Genomic DNA, 20,103 nt, shown 5'->3' on the forward strand with positions numbered 1-20,103 from the left:
AGCGCTGCCCCCGACGTCGGACATCGTTGTTCCAGGAGAGGAGGGGTGGCCGAGAACCGTGGCTCTTCAGACTTAGCTCCCGGGCAGGCGGTTTCTCAACAATGAAGGACGTGAGCCCGTCGCTGGGAGGAAAACAACAGACCATGTGTTTCCAACGACAAAACCCACGCTTCCCAGCAGGAACCAGAAACTGCGAGCACCAGCGTTTGCCGCAGGAAACTGCGGCGAGTCGACACTGGATGGCCTCTCTGCTGAGCCTGGCGGTGACGATATAAAATCCGACTTTTTCATATGACATAACGAGACGCATCGCAGCGTGGAAAAGGATGCCGGGCTCGGCGGACCAGTTTTCTCCAAGGACCCGTAGTGATGTGACAGACTCCAGCATGGCGGGGGAGGCAGACCAAGGTCCCCGAGCTCTGAGTCCGGCGAGTCTGCCGACAGGGCTTCCGGTCCACAGCTCACCTTGAGGCACTGCCGCCTCCGCGTTTGGGTGCAGCATCAAAGAACAGCCACCCTCCTGTGGACGGCGAGTGAACACTCCTCCCTTTTCCAACTGCGCACGCATCTGTCATCCAACTTCTTCACCCAACACGAGGGAGCCCCACGGGATGGAGCGCAGAAGCTGATGGGAGAACCCAGCTGGCTTCTCTTCAGCCAGACAATAAAGAGATTTGCAAAAATATAAGAGAGATGTATGTAATTTTATTATTCTGTTAGCATGCAATGGGTTGATTATTGTTATATATTTCATGATGAATAAATATCTTTAAACATTCCTGTTTGAAGTCTGAATATGGGACATGGTTAACAGGTAGCAACCATATCCACGGAAGGACTCTGTGGCCCTCACTAATTCTGGGGGGTAAAAGGGTGACATGTGATCTGGTCAAAGAGGAAGTAGCCAATCAAAAGACAGTGACTTCTCTGCATGGCCAGGATGCCACGGCGGCAGGAGAAAGTCCAGTTGCCCTGACTTCCAAGTGTAGCTTCTCTCCACACCATGGATCCAATTTAACTACCGATCCCGACGTTTTCGGAATAACGGGAAATACGTCTGTGTACTTTTTCAAACACCCAGGTAACTGAGGGAGACCAGACGAGATGGCTGTAAGGGATCCCATGGTCCAGAGACAATGCCCCAGGGCCTGTGGGGTGCGGGGACCGTCCTCTGGTTACCCGGGTGCGCACCCAGGCGAACATCCCCCCAACTACCCTCTTCAGATGGGGGTGAGTGCATGCTCTCTGCTGTGTGTACGGGATGGCTCAGAAAAAGGGGAAACCTAAATGGAAACACGCCCTAACGTACGCCACCAGGGAAGATGCACTGTTGCCGCATCGGCCACACTTTCCCTCTTTCTTACCCAGAGGCTCCTGTGCGACCAACCAACCGGGTGCCAGTGACAACGCATCAACCCAAACCCTCATCGCAGCCACTTCCGCAGGCGAGGTCGCCAGAGAGAGAGAGAAGCAAACTCCGGGAGTAAGCTTCCAGAAGTTTCCAGGCGGAGGCCGACCACCAGGAGGTAAAGGCTTGCATCTGGGCTCCCTGCTTCCTGCCTGAACCCCAACTTGGCGGCGGGACCTGCAATAGCCACCCGGAGCCTGAGTCGAGCCTGGGACACGGGAAGGAGGTGCCTGCACCCCTGCAGCTGCTGACATCCCTACAGGAGAGGAAGCCAGCCTCCGACGTCCGGATTTATGTTAATTCAGAGCTCGTCCTGGCCCGGGAAGACAGAGCGCTGCCTTCTGCAATGAGGGGCTGAGTATCTCTCGTTTTCTGATGCAGAAATATCCAACGAGGGCTCCTTACTTTAATGGTTTCTTGTAGTTCCTTCCTCTCAAAGGCTGCAGATGGGCCCTGGCCAGTATGGCTCGGGCGGTTGGGGCGTCACCCCAGACATCAGAAAGGGGCGGGTTCGATTCCCGGTCAGGGCACATGCCCAGGTGCAGGTCCCATCCCCTGCGGAGGTGCGTGCAGGAAGCAGCTCATCAGTGTTTCTCTCTCTCCCTCCCTCCCCCCTCCTCTCACAAATCAATTTTTAAAAAGGTTGCAGGAGGTTCTATGTAATTTTTAAAAACACTGGAATTCTGATGAGATTCTAAGAAAAGGGAAAAGCACAAAGAAGAGCTTTGTTGACAAGAGCCTCCAGGTCGCTCCGTCCCCTTCTCTCCCCTCACACGCCTGCCTCTCGGGCAGCGCCTCGCGGCCCGGGGTGTTTCACAGCCGCACACGGGGCTGAGCTGGGCGTCCCTGCATATACTTTCCTTACACGGTCGCTGTGTCATTTTTAAGCAGGTTTCTCATCTTCCTGCGATCAGTGTGGAAGACAGTAGAGAATCCATAGTGAAGGATCGGGCTTTGGAGTCAAACAAACGTATTATCAGAACCTAGGCTCCTGCACTTACTGTGTGTAAGCTTAGGCTATGTTAACTCAATTTCCTGTAAAACACTTTTAAAAATAAATCTCGTATACGATTGTTGTGCGATTTAAATAAGATAACGTGCTACATGATTAAGCTCTTATTCAAGGACAGCTGTTATCAATCTTATTAAAGCGAAGTTCCTTCTAAAGCAGCAGCATTTGGCCCAGAATGCTTGCTCGGTGTTAAACAACCCGTTGTGCTCAGCAAGAGCGCAGACCGTCCCTTTAGCGATACACGTCTCACAAAAACACAGGAGCAGTTCCCTTCCGTGTGCCGTGCTCTGCTATGTCATCGTTTTATTTAATTTTCAGGAAGGTAAGTCCTGTCCTGTCCACTCACCCTATCAATTAAACGCGAGGTTCCCTGAGGTGTGCCCTTGGCGTGCTCAAGGTCACACCGCAAGTGGCAGAGCTGGATTCAAAGGCAAAGGGAGACCTGCTTTTCAACTCCAGCTTCGGGATTTCTACGGGGGCTGCTCACTTCAACAACAAATTCATTCCTCAGAAACACCAACATGGAGGGTAAGATCTCTCATGAAGAAGCACAAGGGAACGGAACCATGTTTGTAACTTATTTTTCTGGCAAAAGATGATTTTTAAAAAGGTACCGCCGTGTGCCCACCACCCAGAGTCAAGTCACCTTCAGTCACTCGGTCCCGCAGCCCGACGGCCCTTGAGCAGCTCTGACGGGGCGGGGGCGCCTTCCCATCTCTCCAAACTCACAAGTGCCACCTCTGAGACGCTCAGCCCCGGGCTCCACGGGCAGGACCACAGCTCGAATGGCGGCTCCCGGCAGCAGGCACCGCGCCAGGCAGCACTGGCCACAGTCCAGACTCTCACTCCCGCAGCCTGACCGCAGCCAGGGAGACGGCCACCGCGCCCACCGCCCCTTTCACCGACGGGACCGAAGTGCAGGTCACAGGACCCGGCGCGGCTGCCTTGCTGGGCTGTGGGGACCCCTCTGCTCACCCCATCCTTGAGGCCGTGTCCACTCGGCCTCCACTGGGTGCTGCCTGGGCCCGAAGCCGTGCGGACGTTTCCCCACCTGCCTCTGCCTCGTCTCCCCGGGACTTGCCGGGAGCCGCCCTTCCCTCTCCATTCCCCCTGCAGACGCGCTCCGTGCAGTGAGCCGGGCACTGACCACACAGACACCGGGTCACAGGCTATGAGCACGTGCAAGGCCCGCGATGGACGCCGGCCAGTTCCCTTCACGGTGACCAGCCGGAGGGGAAATGCGGTCTCACCCTGACTTACAGCAGCTTCTCGGCTGAGAGGCGGGAATGAGGGCTGACTGGACCCTGGGCATCGCGGTGGGCACGCCGACGTCAGTGTAGACATCGCTCCCCAAACCCACGCTCTCCCGCCCGCGCCCCCCGGGTTCCAGGGTCTGCACACCCCCGCGAGGCCTTCGGTGACTCCTACCCCACAGACCGGATCTGAGTGGCATGTGCAATTGTATTCAGTGCTTCTTTGTTTGGATGCTACGCACCAGGGTCTTCCTCAGAGAACAGAAGCGACCATGGAGGTCATGGTCACCAGTCACACGGAGGGCGATCCCGCCCAGAGCCGGGTCCACGTGCGGCTGCGGCACTTCCTCCCCACGGGCCTCAGCCTTGTGCCTCAGTTTCCTCATCTGTGAATCGGGTAGTAATAGTCGCCTGCCTCCCAGGGCTGTGGCACCCAGGACAGGAGACCTCACTTACAGGTTTGCTGACCTGCTGCGTATTGGACACCTGCTGCCTCGAAAGTGCCCAATAGGATTTTTATTTTTTCTAAGTTTGCTAACGGAATGAAACATTTAGAAGTGTGTTTCTCCCTTGCTAGCTGGAGTCTGAGGAGTTTCCCGGTGAAGCTGGGAAAGGCCCTGCGTTATTTCCCGTCGAGTGGAGGGTCAGCTTAGCAGGGGGGCTCTGACACGGAGGGTGGGGCCCAGTCCTGGTTCCCAGTCCCTGGATCAAACTGGCCCCCGCAGCCGACCCAGGACCGAGGGGCACGGATGTGAGCCCAGCGCGGCCAGACGTCAGGCTGGGGGACCACCCCCCCCCCGAAAAAACGCCCCCGGCTCGCCCCTTCCTGCTGCCGAATCCAAAACACTCTCCACGCTGACTGCATTTCCACTTCAATCTATCGTAACTGAGTTACAGCAACAACAGTCCCAGCATCAAGTGCTTCGTGTGCTCATTACACGTTCCCAATCGCGTTAAAGCCGAATCACCGACACTGTCCAAGCCGGCCTGGCACCACCTGGAACCGCGTCACGGAACACCGCCGGAAAGGCCCTGCGTTATTTCCCGTCGAGTGGAGGGTCAGCTTAGCAGGGGGGCTCTGACACGGAGGGTGGGGCCCAGTCCTGGTTCCCAGTCCCTGGACGACACGCGTGCCCGCTGAACCACAGCGGCGCGAAGAAAACGGGCGGAAGTCAACAGAGCCATGACGGGCAACGCGGGCACCTGTGCTTCTCCCTGTACCTGTTTTTCCAAGAGGAAAACGGGAATGAGATCCCAGCTTTAAGGTTAACATTTAGACCAGAGGGGATGTGTGCCCTGCACCTACGCCCTCTCGCACACATTTACCCTGATGCCACCCGCAGGCAGCAGCCGGGGGCCAGACACAGGGACGGCCGCTCACAGCCACACTCCCACGGCAACGCTCCGGCCGCGGCTGGTCCCTCCTTTGTCCCTTCAGGTTGTAGCTTAGCTTTCTCACCATCGCCCCTTCCTTCCTGTTTACTGCGGGGTCCCTGTGGAGAACAAAGGCATTCACAGGGTCACATGTACGCTGGGCTGGGGTCCCCGTTTCCGGTCAATGGGGGCGTAACCCTGGGTGACAAGGATGCGTTTGGTGAGAGCTCACTGCTTAGATTTGCTGAGAGCTTCCTTCCAGTCCTCGTGCGGAAAGTAGCCAAAACCCCAAACGACCAAGCCAGGTGAGAGGACGCTAGACAAAAATGTTATAAGGCCTGGTCACAGGCTCTCAATCCAGGCCCAGCCTTTATCGCTTTTAAAAAAATATGTTTTTCAATTGATTTTAGAGAGAGGAAGGGGGAGGAAAAGAGAGAGAGAAACACAGATATGAGAGCGAAACATTGACTGGTTGCCGCCTGCACGCCCCCTACTGGGGCTGAGCCCAAAACTCGGCATGTGCCCTGACGGGGAATCGAACCAGAGACCTGCAGGTGCACCAGAGGACGCCACCAATTGAGCCACACGGGCCTTTGAACGTGCAGAACAGCCAACCCTGACACACCGCCGCCGCGTCTTCCAATAAGTCGCTTTCCCGCGTGCAGACGGCTGCATCTTACATAGCAGGTTACCGCTTCCAAAGTGAAATCCCCAGTATTTTCAGAGCTAGACGGGCCCTCTCTTGGGGAGGTCTCCCCGGACGTGCCTTGCGAAAGCTGCCAACAGCAGCGACAATGCGCTGGAGCCCAGGGCAGGAGCCCGCCTGTCGCTCTCCTGGCACTGGCGTTGAGGCACACGGGGCGCCGTGGCTCCGGCCTCCGTCCCTGCCTGGCGGGCCGGGGGATCTGGCCGCGTCTGTCGCGAAAGCCAGTGGCTTCACACTGAGACCCGTCTCCTCCCTGGGGCACAGTGTCTGGGGTCCAACAGAGCCTCGCTTTAGGGCCCTTCGGCTGTGACCCTGGAGACACCGCACCCTCAGCTCCCCTGAGGGGCACCCGCGTGCAGGGCCACGATGCAAACACGAGATCCTCTACAAGAGGACGCAGACCGCCGGGCGGGGGCTGGACGGTTCTCCAGAACGGCAGCTATTACTCCTAATTCCCTTCCTTCAGCCATTTGAAGTGTTTTCATGAAAATCACAGCGATTTTGGAGGACGAAAATGAAGTATGTACTTGAAAATATGGTCAAACCACACTGTGCGGTGGGAAATTAGCTTGTCAGCGTGACCCCGTGCAGACACTAATGCCCTTGGCACACGCTCATCCCAGGTGTGTGTGTGTGGGGGGGGGTTAGCATGTGTGTGAAACCCTTTTGTTCCACCCTCTTTATGGTCACTAGAGGAATCAAATATCTCCTCGGAGAACTTACACTCTTCAGAAGCATAGACCAAAATACCGTGATTTTTTAAAAATAAAAATTGTACATAAGTGTAAACACGATTCGATTTACAGACAGAGTGACGTGGTTATTGTGTATAAGTGGGAACGTAATGACTTGATATACAGAGAGCCAAGCTCAGCCACATGCCTTCTCCCTCCGTTACCTTTTCCGAGTGATGAGTGCCCCTGAATCCCGCTCTCTGAGCCCATTTCCAGCCTTCAGCCCAGCGTTGTATGAACTGGAGCCGCCCCACTGCGAACGGTGATTGTCATCAGGGTTACAAGTAAGACAGCAAAGGAAAATTCATTCCATTCGGCTTAGAGTGAAATGAATACCTTTCCAAAGGGCTTTCTGGGGAAGAAAGTATGACTTCTGTGAGGGATCGGGGCCCGGCGGCTCGGGTCTGTGAGGGCGAAAGTCGTTTCTACCTGCTCGTCCCCACGCAGACGACGACCTCCACCTGCCTGGCAGGGGCTGTGGCCTTGCCTGTCTCATTCAACCTTCAGGCCGCCCTCAAGCACAGAACTAAGTCCCACCGCCCACGAGCTGGGGCGTTTAGAGGCGAAGCCACTGCCCAAGGTCACCCCCGCAGTCAGCGTTAAAGTGGGACCAAAGTGCAGGTCTGCAGACTCCCCACCTCTATGGCGCGGGTCCACAGCTTTTTTTGGTACAAGTAAACGTTCATTTGGACACAGAGGTAGGAGAAGTGAGCCGTGGAAAAGTGAGCCAACTGGGCTGCATGGGCGCAGGACTCAGGTTACAGCGGCAGAAGAAGGGCCCCTGGAGCTCGGGAGAGAAAGCAAGTCTAGTGTAGGCCTGGGGGAGGGGGAAGGGCAGGAAAGGCGCAGGTGTGCTCCAGAGAGAGCCTCCGCCCCACGTGTGTCTGGGCCTCAGACAGAAGGCTGTGGGTGAGCTGGTAACTGTCACTGTGCATGTGTGACATGTGTCCTATAATACTAACCAGTTATATCTCATACACAGAACAGAACATTTGAAAGGCTGAGTAGGAGTTGACGCTCCCTAATTCTTTCTGCATCTAGTGAGTTGACCTACTGACCTGAGGGCTTACTTATATACCGTGTCCCCTTTCTTCGTCGATACAGCCCCACACTCTCCATAAAGCTGCTGGGCCTTCAGTGAGATATCTGTGTAAGCTCTTACCCAGAAGACACTGGGGCCAGCCAGCACAAGTGCGCTAACGACCTCAAGGACACAGACACCGTGCACCAGGCTGCCACTAAATGAACCTATTTTTTAAATTAATATATTTCTATTGATTTCAGAGAGTAAGGGAGAGGGAGAGAGAGAGAGACATCGATGAGAGAGAATCATTGATCGGCTGCCTCCTGCCCACCCCGCACTGGGGATGGAACCCGCAACCCGGGCATGTGCCTCGACAGGGAATCAAACCGTGACCTCCTGGTTCATAGGTCGATGCTCAACCACTGAGCCACGCCGGCCGGGTGAGGCTTCCACTAAATAAAAGGACCAGCTGACAAAGTCTGAAGGCTACTTAACTCTTACAAATTATATAAGAAGAAAACTTGGCAAGAGCAAGAAGAAAATACACTTTTAAATCACCGTCAGCCTCGGGATCAGGATGAACAAGTACAACCTTGCCTGGTAACCCATCTAAGCTCAAAAGTGAATTTATGCTCCGTCAGAATGACCACATGGTCCCTAGTGTTAATGCTTCACAGCGCCAATGTTTTCTTCTGTGTTTGTCTGCCTTTATTCTCCACTTAGAATTTCAAATATAAAGCGAGAGGTTTCTAGGCATTTAGGAAAACATTCTGAACAGAATAAACACTGATTTCAAATATCAATGAACAACCAGGTATACCATCAGAAGAGGAAATTTTAAAGCTCTTTCTTGCCTCCAATAACATGTATTTCTGAATAAACACTTCTTCAGAAAACGAATGGGAACCCACTCATTATTACCAGGAACCTGAGATTCTTAGAGACCGGAAGGCGTCTGCTGCGAAATGGAAAGGTTCCGTGAATACAAACCAAACCTCGTGCTCCCTCCCCAGGCACGGACAGTGCAGGGTGCTGACATGTTTCTCATGTGATCTGGGGCCTCAGGACTTGAGTAACCAGACTCCACAGACACTGTTCCTCCTCAGAATATGCTAAGCGGTTAAATCCTCAGAGCGAATAAAATTTCAATTTTTATCTCCCAAGCCGCATTGCCTTTTTAGAAAAAATATTTTTTTATTGACTTCAGAGAGGAAGGGAGAGGGAGAGGGAGATAGGAACATCAATGATGAGAGAGAATCATCAATCGGCTGCCTCCTGCATGCCCCATCCTGGGGATGGAGCCCCCAACCCGGACATATGCCCTGACCGGGAATCGAACTGTGACCTCCTGGTTCCTAGGTCAACACCCAACCACTGAGCCACACCAACTGGGCCCAAACCACATTGCTTTAAAGCTACAGTAGGTTGCAGAGGAGGTAGACATGCTGGTTGGTAGACAGACAGTGATGCTGCATTTAAACCAAACACCATTCAGAGCAGCCGAGTCAGACTACCCTCCCGGGACGGCCACCCCCATCCTTCCCCCGGAGCAGACGCGGGGAGGGCAGTGTCGGTGACGGGGTCCCAGAGGCGGCTCTTACCTCTGGGCCGGGGCGCTATAGCTGTTATCGTAGGAATCGTAGTTCTGCTCATCATACGCGGTGCCATAGCCATCGTCATAGTCCTGAAACAGACGGGAGGAGGACAGAGACGGTCAGAGGGTGTCTGGTTAGAGTGGGGCATTCTGCTTGCAGTGCGTCTTCCTTCATCCGGCCAGCATTTAGCAATCTATCTGCTTAGAGTGTAAAGAACAATGTAACAGGGACATCAGTGGAGATGATGTGGTAAAACCTCCAAAAGCAAAAAGCAAAACCAAGAGGAACTGGCAAAAATGGTCAGAATCCACATTTGCACACCTACGGGAATTAACCAAAGGCCTGCAGAGATCTAGGGAGCATAATATTTTTTTAAAAAAAGGCTCAATCTTGGGTATGAACAGGGGGCTTTGTCATATTTTAACTTCTCCTCTCCCCACCCCTCACTCCCAGCTCTGTGAGGACCTTAACATCCAACAGCCACAATCACTATGGAAACCAGGAGCCTGGAGGCCAATGGAGGGGGCACGACAGGGTGGGGCTGTATCAGAGCCCCATTCTCAGAGGGATGCCTTTATGTGACATGACTTGGAGCTCATCCCATGAAAATACCCTTTTCTCCGGGGGGTGTTTGAAGAAAATAATCAGAGGCAATTATTTAAGGTTTCTGCTGCCTGTGGTGGTGGAGAAAAACTGGAGCAAACAATAGGCGAACAGGAAACAGTCGGGAACAGGTGTCCACATGGGCTCTGAACTCTGATCTGTTTCTGGGCGTCTAGACGATGATGTGCATGCAGTGACAGGTACATGCCCAGGAGACCTGAGCAGGCCCTGAGCTTTCTCCTTGGGCTGACCTTGAGGTTCGGTATGGAAAGGAAAGGCGAAGCCAAGGCAGAGTTAGTTGGAAGTTGGCTGGGTGGGTGTGGAAGACATGCTCCAACAGGCACCCAGAGGCTCCTGGCAAACACGAGGGACTCAGCTGCCAGGCATTCGGTAAAGTATCTGTCCAATCATTGGGTGGTCACGAAGGTAATACAGGGGAGACACTTCAGTGGCAACACATGATATATACAGACTTGATAATGTTTGGGAAAGTCACTAAACCAAAATAAAAAGAAATTCTGAGGAAGGAGGAGAAATTGATTTCCACAGTTGACACATTACATGTCCAGTTTTAAATTTAAAAAATATGTGATGATGCAAAGGAAATTTAAGTATCATCCATGCACAAGAAAATAAACAAACAATAGCAACTGTCCTTGAGAAAGTTGACATTGGAATTACTAGGGAAAGACTTTAAATCCATTATTTGAAATATATTTGAGGAACTAAAGGATAACCTGGGTCTAAAGAGCTAAAGAAATATGAGAACAATGCCTCGCCAAAGAGAAAATATTAATATAAATACAGAAAATAGTTTTTGAAAATCTGAAGAAATTATTGAAATGAAAAGCGCAATAACTAACACTAAAATTTCACCAGAGGGGTTCAACAGCAGATAAGACTAGACAGAAGAAAGAATCAGTGAACCTAAGGATAGATTAATTGAGATTGTCCAGTCTGAGGAAGAAGGAAAAACAAGAGACTGAAGAACATAAAGTGTCTCAGAGACCTGTGTAATGAGATACCTAGAAGGTGAGGAGAGAAAAGAGCAGAAAGATTATTTGAAGAAATAATGGCTTAAAATTTCCCAAATTTGATTTTTTTAAAAAATCTTTACTCTGTACATCCCAGAGTCTCCACAAATTCCAAGTAGGATAAATTCTAAAGGCCCACACCTAGAATATTATCTTCAACATATTGAAAGACAAAGAGAGAAAGTCATTGAGAGAGAAGCCACTTTTCATGTGCAAGCGATCTACAATAAGATCAAAAGCTGGTTTCTCAAGAGAAACCATGGAGGCCGTAAGACAATGAGATTCTCATTGCCAAGTACCAAATAAAAAGACTGTCAACTAAGAATTCTACATCCAGCAAAACTAGCCTGCAAAAAAAAAAATGAAAAAAGTACGATATTTCCAGGTAAACAAAAACTGAGAGACTGCATCGACAGGAGATATGCTCTATAAGAAATACAAAAAGGAGTGCTTCGGGTCAGTGAAAGGTCGTTAGGCAGTATTTTGAATCCAGATAAAAAATTAACATTGGTAGCTACTTAGGTAAATATAAAAGACAGAAGAAATATATTTTCTGTTGTAACTCTCCCCCCTATTTTATTTAAAAGACAACTGCATAAAGAAATCATCAGAAATCTGTGCTGATGAGCACACAATGAAGGAGGCTGTAATTTGTACGAGAGTAACAACACAAAGGTGCGGGTGAGAATGGACCCGTAGAGAAGAAAAAAAATTTGTGTACTTTTGCAATTAAGTTGGTATAAATTTGGAAAAGACTAATATAAGTTAACGTATAAATTTCAATCTCTAGGACAAAATAAGAAAATAATTTAAAATATTTTTTAAAAAGCTAGAAAAATAAATGACAATGAGTTAAAATGGTACCGAAAAAACATCCATTTGGCACAAAAGGGGGTAGTAAGATACAAAAAAGATGTTAGAAAACAAGTAGCAAAATGGCAGATGTAAATCCTTCCTTATCAGTAACCACAATAAATATAAATGGATTGAATGCATCAATTTAAAGGCAGAAATTGGCATCTTGTTAAAAAACATAATCCAACCACGTGCTGTCTACAACAGATACACATTAGATTCAAAGGTAAAAATACACTGAAAGAATAAGGATGGAGAAAGACATGCCATAGAAATACCAATCAAAAGAGAACTACCATAGCCACCCTAATATCAGACAAAATCAATTTCAGGCCGGCTCAGTCACGTATCGGAATCTGTTTCTTTACCTGTAAAATGTAAATCCTGGTACGCATCCTTTTTCTAAATATATTTTTAATGATTCAGAGAGGAAGGGAGAGGGAGAGAGATAGAAACATTAATGGTGAGAGAATCATTGATTGGCTGCCTCCTGCATGCCCCACACTGGGGATCGAGCCGCAACCCGGGCCTGTGCCCTGACTGGGAATGGAAAGTGACCTCCCGGTTCATGGGTCGGCGCTCCATCACTGAGCACACTGGCGGGGCTACCAGAAGTCTTGATGATGGATCTTAGTTTCAAAAGCAGAGTAAAGCAAAAGGTGCCAGGAAAACTCATTAGAAATAAAAGTTAGGCAGAAAGAACAGCAGATGCAAAACGACAGAGCACACGCATGTGAGGGCCCTGCCCGCCCGCCCAGGGGAGCAAACGGCTTGTTGGGGTTCATTGGAGGGCGCACCCGGGAGAGGGGGGCAATGGCCCTGAGAACCCGCAGCCACGCCTGAGTGACCCAGGTAAGGAGTGTGGGTTGGGGTTTGAGCGGCAGGACTCACACCGCGTTTCAGGAAGAGTCTGGGAACACGAGTGGGAACCCGGAGGCCGGGCACGCAGCCGCGTCACTGCGCGGCGCCGTTTTGGCAAAACGCGGAGCCAGTGGTTCCCGCGGTGCGGCGCTAGCAGCTCAAAAAGAATGTGCCTTTGCCAAGTGAAGGCTTCCCTTTCTGTGCTTATTTAAAGGCTCAAAATTATAAACGACTGGAACCTTCTTAAATCACTAAAATGTTCAGTGCTACACTGGTTTAACCCCAGTTACGTCATTCATCCCTTAGTCAATGATTCCGTCCGATACCACAATGAGAGCGACTTATTTGAATTTTCAAACCAGTTAGGTCACTGAATTATTGACTCCTTATGTTTACATGGGAGGTTGTAGAAGATTACATTTGCAATTCTCAGAAGATTTCTCTCATGACGACTGAATTCCTGGTTGGAGTTGACCGGGGGTGCACCCCCGCCATCAGCAGCGTTATGTGTTCGATTGACAACACTGGGAAAACACAGGGGAGCAGAGAAAAGACTGTGGACAGGAGGAGAGGAGGAAACGCTGAGTGCGTGGCTGCAAAGAAAGGCCTATGTTTCTAGGAGGAAAGAGGAGTTCTTGTTGGTCGTCTGCTATTTTACTGCGAGGTAGGAGGTGAGGTCATCGGCTGGTAACAATGGGGGCCCTTCACCAGCAAGGGGTTCAGCAGAAAGTTAGGGGGAGAAAGGGAGGGTGGCCAGGCTGGGTCCCAGCCTCTGAACGTCAGGGGTCCTTGAGGACTTGGGGGCCTATGGATTAGCACCCTCTCTTTTTTCCCAATGCTCTTACCTTCCAGTGTTCCCAACTACTGCCTCTTCGTTTTTCTCATTTTTTAAATTTGACATTATGAAAATTCTTTAGATTTTTCTGAGGCTAGATTAGAAAAAATTTTTTAAAATATGTTTTATTGATTTTTAGAAAGAGGAAGGGAGAGGAAGAGAGAGATAGAAATATCGATGAGAGAGAATCATCACCAATGGCTGCCTCTTGCCCGCCCCCTACTGGGGACTGAGCTCGCAACCCAGACATGTGCCCTGACCTGGAAATGAACCACTGGCCTCTGGGTGCCTGGGTCAACACTCAACCACTGAGCCACACCAGCTGCGCTAGAGTAGACATTTTAAAAATACTGAATGTGTGATGTGTTGCAAGTTAACGTAGAATTGAGTGGAACTGCAAACCCAGCAGAGAAGGGGGAGTTACAGATGGAGCGCGGCCCACGCGTCTCCTCGCGAAGGCTCGCCAGAACCTGGGATGGCACGCACTCCTCCCCGTCGGCGGGCTGAGAGGGTGATGATTGTCTTTACTTGCAATCTTTGTGCAGTTCCTCACATTTCCAGGGCTTTCCCTAGGGACCGTCCCGCTTGAGACCTGGCCCGGGCACACGCCAGCCTCATTTCTGGCCGTGGGTCCGGGGCCTCGAATGCGACGATTAGACCCAGGCCACCTGCTGGTCCCTGCAGGTCTGTGCCAGCCGCTCTCTGCGGGGAATTTGTCAAATGGAGCTCAAGTGAGTCTCCTCTTCGGTCACATCTCAGCCCCACAGGCCAGTCTCCCGCCACCGCTGAGCCCGCGGTGGGCCTGACGCTGTCACTGCACAGAAACGAGGGTGCGGCCTCCCCGCCCCTGGGGACAGGCCCCGTCCTGCCTCCTCCTCCCCGTAGTCACGCAGCGCCCGGAGCCCCGGAGGACGGGCGGTGAATGTTCACCAGGTTGTGGGACCCAAGGCCTCCAGGGGCAAAGCCTGCCAAGCCCCAGGCCCAGCCGGCGCGGCTCAGTGGTTGAGCGTTGACCTATGAACCAGGAGGTCAGGGTTCGATTCCCGGTCAGGGCACATGCCCGGGTTACAGGCTCCATCCCCAGTGTGGGGCGTGCAGGAGGCAGCCGATCAATGATTCTCTCTCATAATTGATGCTTCAATCTCTCTCCTTCTCCCTTCCTCTCTCTCTAAAATCAATAAAAACATACTTTTAAAAAAAGAGGCATGCAGCAGTGTCTGATCAATGAATAAGTGAATGGACGAACGAATTAAGAAACAAGTGGCAGGAAAGAGAGAGAGCGAGAGTTTCTTCGAATGAATGCACATCAAGGGACACGTACAATGAAGGGCAGTGTTTAGTGAGAGTGTCCGTTCCGACGAGCTGACCCCTGAACTCCTCTGCCACACGCCGCCCGCCATTCTCACGCTCCCTGCCCCCGGCAGGAAATTTCCCTTTAAGACGCTGGGTTCTATTTCTGAACATCAGAGCAACATCATTAAAAATAGTGGACGAACACGGACAAGAAATAAAAGTAGATGAATATACGCCCCGGGCTCGTTAAGAAAGACTTACTTATTTTTTCATCAAGCTACACCTCTGGGCTTTTATCTGTGATGAAGAAGGTGTCTAAATGCTATTTTACCAACAGGGCGGCCTGAGCATGGGGTCGGTGCCGGGTGTCAGCAAGGGAAGCCTGTTCCACCACCTGCCATTCCCGACCCACAAACCCCGACCCACACACGGCCAGACAGCAGGCAAGTCGGGCTTTGAAAAGAAGAGCTTTTCCAGGATAAAGGAAACAGCATGACATTTAATTCTATTTCTGTCACAGGTAAAATCAAGCGTAGCATTTAAGCTAGGAAAAACCATTTTAAACAGAACTACTTACAAAAGATGGTGATTTTAAAAATAATGTTTCAGCTCTGAGTGAGTCCTTTTAAAAAAGACATTTACCCTACGAAAACCTCACCTTAATTAGGGTGATGTCTGGTCATTTCAAAATGTACAAAGTTTTCATGGATAATGTAGTTAGTGTTCACAGCTTACTTTAAACTTGCTTTATAACGGCTGCTTTGAGTGTATAAAACGAACAGATTAGCTTCTTAGGCTTGGAGAAATTCATTTTTTCTGGGGTTTTGAGTCATAATGTCCTTGTTGAGTATCACCAATGACCATGCACACATCACGTCATGTAACCACATTATTTTATAATTAAAGACAAAAATCACAATATTACTAATCATTCTAAATAAGAATGTTTCCCACCGTCATGTAAATAAAACACCATTTGACAATCAAATCGCGTGGGTGTGACAAGTATATTATTTATAATGGAGACTCACACAACTTCGGAGTCTGATGCCCAGGTTCAGACTCCAGCTCAAATTCAGCAAAACAAAACAAAACAAAACAAAAACATAAACAACCCAAATCTATGTGGAAGCTGGCTGGCACGGTTCTTGCCAGGAAGGGCAGTTCTGTTTTATGTGAAGGTCTGTTTCCTTCGATACGCTCATGCCATCAGGCCAGAGAGCCGCCCAAGCCACGCAGGCGTTTGTCTTCGTAGGACGCGATACAGCCTCGCACCTGCCGGACGGCGCCGTCTGCATGCCCACGGCCCACGGGTCCCAGCGTTAACTACGGCGGCTCTTAGATGAAGAAACGCTGACCGAGATCAGCTGAGATCCGACCACGTAGAAGGCGGTTGCCAAAAGCACACTGACCTCAATTATTCATGGACCGCCTTCTCCTTGTGCAGCTCCTATCTCACACAGATGTGTTTGCATTGGGCTAGGTGCTCAAAAATGCAATTCGGGAAAATAAAAGAACAAAGAAGCGAGCCCAGGACTCCCACAGCGAGAGAAGGGAGAAGCGTAAACAGAAAGTTAAAGAAGACAGGACGGAACCAGCAATCCCGCAGAGATGGGGAGAGGGGCACACAGGCCCGCACTGCGTACACCAAGCTGGAGATGACTGTGTCGGTCTGTCCATTCCCCGGGACGGAGGCACTGTTGCGTGCCGATGGTGTGTCCAACACTGTTCTGGACGCTGGGGGTGGCGTAGAGCACAGACAAGGCAAACACAGTGTCCTCACGGGCTGACAACCCAGCGGGGATGCGGGCGGGCAGAACCAAGCATCGCAGCTATAACCCTGCTAGCGGCACAGCCAGGGTGGCCAGGAGAGAGACTGCCTGGCAAATGGAAGGAGCGGAGGGGGCGGGATGTATTTAGGGGGAGGGAGCATCTCAGGCAGAGTGACAGCAAGTCAGATGCCCTGAGGCAGAGAGAGCAATGTGGAGGGAGCCAGAGGGAGAGGGGGTGGGCGGGACACAGATCACCTGGGGCCTTTAACTGCAGGGGAACAGGCGGCCACGGGAGCCTTTGTGCCGCGGGATTCTGTACCGTCCAGGTTTGCCTTTCCCCCTCCCGGGGCACCTGCTGGGCAGCAGCAGGTGGTGCCAAACATTTCTCCCACGTGGTTGTACCAACGTACACTCCCACCGCGAAGGTGAGGACGCCTACTGACCCGCACCCGCTCCAGCTAACACCGAGACGGTCTTTTTAATTTGCATCGTCCCGGTGCCTGTGAACAGTACTGGATACCACGCTTTTCATACCTTCGTCTGGGACAGAGGGAGCAAGCGTCTGCCCTGAGAGACAGAGCTACCCCAGTAAACTGAAGACTCGGCTTCTGAGCCAACAATAAAAATGCTTATATGTCACCCTTTCTGTGCCAGGCACCGTTTCACACACTGTCCACATGTTGACCTGTCCAATCCTCATAACAACCTCATGCGATAAGCACTAATATGTCCATGGAAATACTAGAAACGGAGGCAAAGAGCAGCGAAGCCACTCACCGGAGGTCACGCAGCAACAAAAGGCACAGTGCGGGTGTGAGAGCCGTCAGCCTGGCTCCTGACTTGGCCGCGAATGCTGTGATGTACCAGTACCGCCTGTCCCACCCACCCGAGGGTCAGCCTGCCTGTGAGGGACTCCCCGCACGCAGCCCCCACGCGGACGGACCTGGGTGGCCAGCGAGCCTGGCGTTCGCATCGCCCACCCTGACAACCGCCTCAGCCCTCGGTGTCTCCCAAGGCTCCCCGCCCTGCCCTGTGCCTCACTCTGTGCCACCACCGGCAAAGGGAACCGATCGGAGCGGGAGGATGGAGATGAGCTTACCGACGGGCACCCCGGCGAAGCTCCCTGGCTGCCCCGGCCCACGCCTGTCCATCCCAGCGGTGCCTTCCTGGAAAGCCGTCGCTCTGCCCGCCTGAGCCGCTAGTCCGTCTCCCGCCTGGCTTCACTGTCGCCTCCTCTGGAAAGTCGGCCCACATGCCATCCGGGGCTCCGTCCTCCCTCTCTGGCCTCCCTCCACATTCTGTTCGCAAGTCAATGGCGCGTGCTGATACCCTGAAGAGTAACTGTGTTTTGTCTCTGCATCAAGAAATCAAACATCGATTCCTTGTTGCACATGCTGGACGCTGTGGACAAAAAGGCATGACCGCCGTCATCCATCATGTGAGCATCATGGGGACAGTCAGACAAAAGGTGTGATCACTCCGCTGCAAGGTAAACACCCTGCTCTGGACACGCACACACAGAGTCAGACAACAGAGAAGGACCGCCCCGGACACAACGGGGGCCACGGACGGGTTCCAGGCGAGGATGGGGCTGTCTCGCTTCCTCGACGGGACCCACTTGAAGGCAAGGACTGCGTTCTACGACGCTGACCAAATGCTCCAGAAAACGGTAAAACTCAGATTCAGGTTCTTGAGGAAAACCCAGTGGCTCTCAGGTTCCCTGGGGGGGTGGGGGTGGGGGCATTACACACCCATCACAGCAGCTTAAGCGCAGCCATGGCCACTGGGCAACCTGGGGAGGGACCAGCCCCACCAGGAAGGCGAAGTCTCCCTGTCTTAGTGACGCCGAGTGCACAGCCCGCCCTTCCTTCCTAAACCACTTTTTGGGGTTGTTCTGTTTAAAGTCGGGAGGAAAAAATAAACTCCTCCATATTCACAAATTTAAATCCGAAATGATTTCCTCAAGTCTTGGGTTTCTAAAATAGGTCAATCCTTCACGCATTTAGAGAAGACATCGACGTGTGAAGCTCCTGACAGACATTGCGAGCAAATTGCCTGCGACTCTGATTCTTGCTTCTGGTAAAATGGAGATTAAAAAAAAAAAAATTACAGAACCTTCATCTTTTTGTCAGAAATAAAAAGGTGTCCCTAGGCTTTTCAATTCACATTTAAAAATGCGTTTTCATAAATAACCTTTTCACAATCTGTACTCTGTTTTAATTTGTCACCATGGAAAACAAGGTAATTGAAGCAGTTTAGAGATTAGTTAACTGTCAACAAAACGAAGCAGCAGTCACTGCACTGGGAGGTTCCGCCGTCGCTACAACCTCCTCAGCGCTAAATCCCCAAACTAGTCAGGTAATTAAAACTTCAGGGGAGCTCTCCAAAGAATGGGAGTATCACCTCACAGAATCTTTCCACAGAATCTAGGTTAAAGAATTGCATGTGCCCGGCTGGCGTGGCTCAGTGGCTGAGCGCCAACCTGTGAACCAAGAGGTCACAGTTCGATTCCCGGTCAGGGCACATGCCCCGTTTGAGGGTTTGATCCCCAGTGTGGGGCATGCAGGAGGCAGCCAATCAATGATTCTCTCTCATCATTGACGTCTCTCCCTTCCTCTCTGAAATCTATATATATATAGAACTGCATGTACATTTCAAATATATATATACACACTTTAACACTCAATTTTCACTCCTTAACTGATGTGAAATAATGGGTGAAGCCAGACTAAGTTTGCAACAAAGAAAATTTATCCTAATGCGCCACAGAACTTTTTTTTTTTATGGGGAGACATTAAAGATAAAGTTATGGTACAAAACGGGCAACAGTCGAGGAATTGAGGCTGCAGCCGAACAAGAGGATTCCCGATGTCTGCGATGCCATTGCTTCGCATTATCAGCAGTGCCTGGACCAGGACGGTCATCAGTTTGAAGACAGGCGTTGATAAGAAAATTATTCACATCTGCAGGTTATTTTAAATTGTGATAATAAACTGTGTGTTAGTAACGCTGACTGTGCAATCATGCAAGTGCACATACGCTGTCTATGTGGCTTTCCCTAGCGACCTCCCGATACTCCCCGTCGTCGACATTCCAGAAGAGAGTGTTCTTACGCCAGAGGAGGAGACGGTGGCCCCTGTCCTGCCATGTCACCGAGCAGGGGCCGCGTGTGGCAGCAAGCAGCGCCCTCCCCAGGACAAGCCTCATCTCTCGCAGCTTCGGGGCCACGTGGAGCACAGGGGCAGGTTTCTGCTCCAGCTCCGAACGGCCTCTTCGATGCTTTAACTGGGACTCAGTTACCGGGTGGGAGTCATCCTCCCAGCCACATCTGCATTGTCCAACCTGAGAGCGCGTGAGGGAGACGAGGTGGAACCGACAGACACCAGCCCCCCGGGAAGGACGCCCACACCTGCCTCTCGGTCACGGTCCTGCTGGTGGAGGAGCTGGCGGCGTGGTTACTATGGCAGGTTTGGTAAGAACAGGGGGGAACAGGAGCCCGGCCAACCGTAAGGCAGACAAGTGAAGAGGCGGAGGCCACGCCCTCCCAGGGGCCCGGCGGGCGGCTGAAGCTGCGGACAGGAGGTCAGCCGTGGAGTATAATCCACGGAGCTCCCCGTGTGCACTTGCTGCTGAGTAGAAAGAGGTAAAAGCCACCCACCCATCCATCCACCCACCCATCCTTCCAGGTGCCCCTCAAGAAATAAATGAAAAGCCATCCATGCCTGTCCTCCCAGAGGTCCCAGT

General features: G+C 51.6%; 1 protein-coding gene across 2 annotated transcripts in view; it reads right to left on the reverse strand.

Moving 5' to 3' along the window:
* Positions 1-20,103, reverse strand: part of KHDRBS3 (KH domain containing, RNA binding, signal transduction associated 3) — an 84,883-nt gene that overhangs the window by 7,922 nt on the left and 56,858 nt on the right. For both annotated transcript variants that reach the window (XR_001360570.1, XM_014533154.1), the window contains exon 7: positions 9,113-9,195. Coding sequence is in view for 1 of the 2 variants with exons in the window: in XM_014533154.1 (XP_014388640.1) it covers positions 9,113-9,195 (83 nt within the window). In the remaining variant the exon portion in view is untranslated. The remainder of the gene's footprint in view (positions 1-9,112; positions 9,196-20,103) is intronic.

Source organism: Myotis brandtii, unplaced genomic scaffold (genome assembly GCF_000412655.1).
Source record: "Myotis brandtii unplaced genomic scaffold, ASM41265v1 scaffold1214, whole genome shotgun sequence".
Lineage (NCBI taxonomy): Eukaryota > Metazoa > Chordata > Mammalia > Chiroptera > Vespertilionidae > Myotis > Myotis brandtii.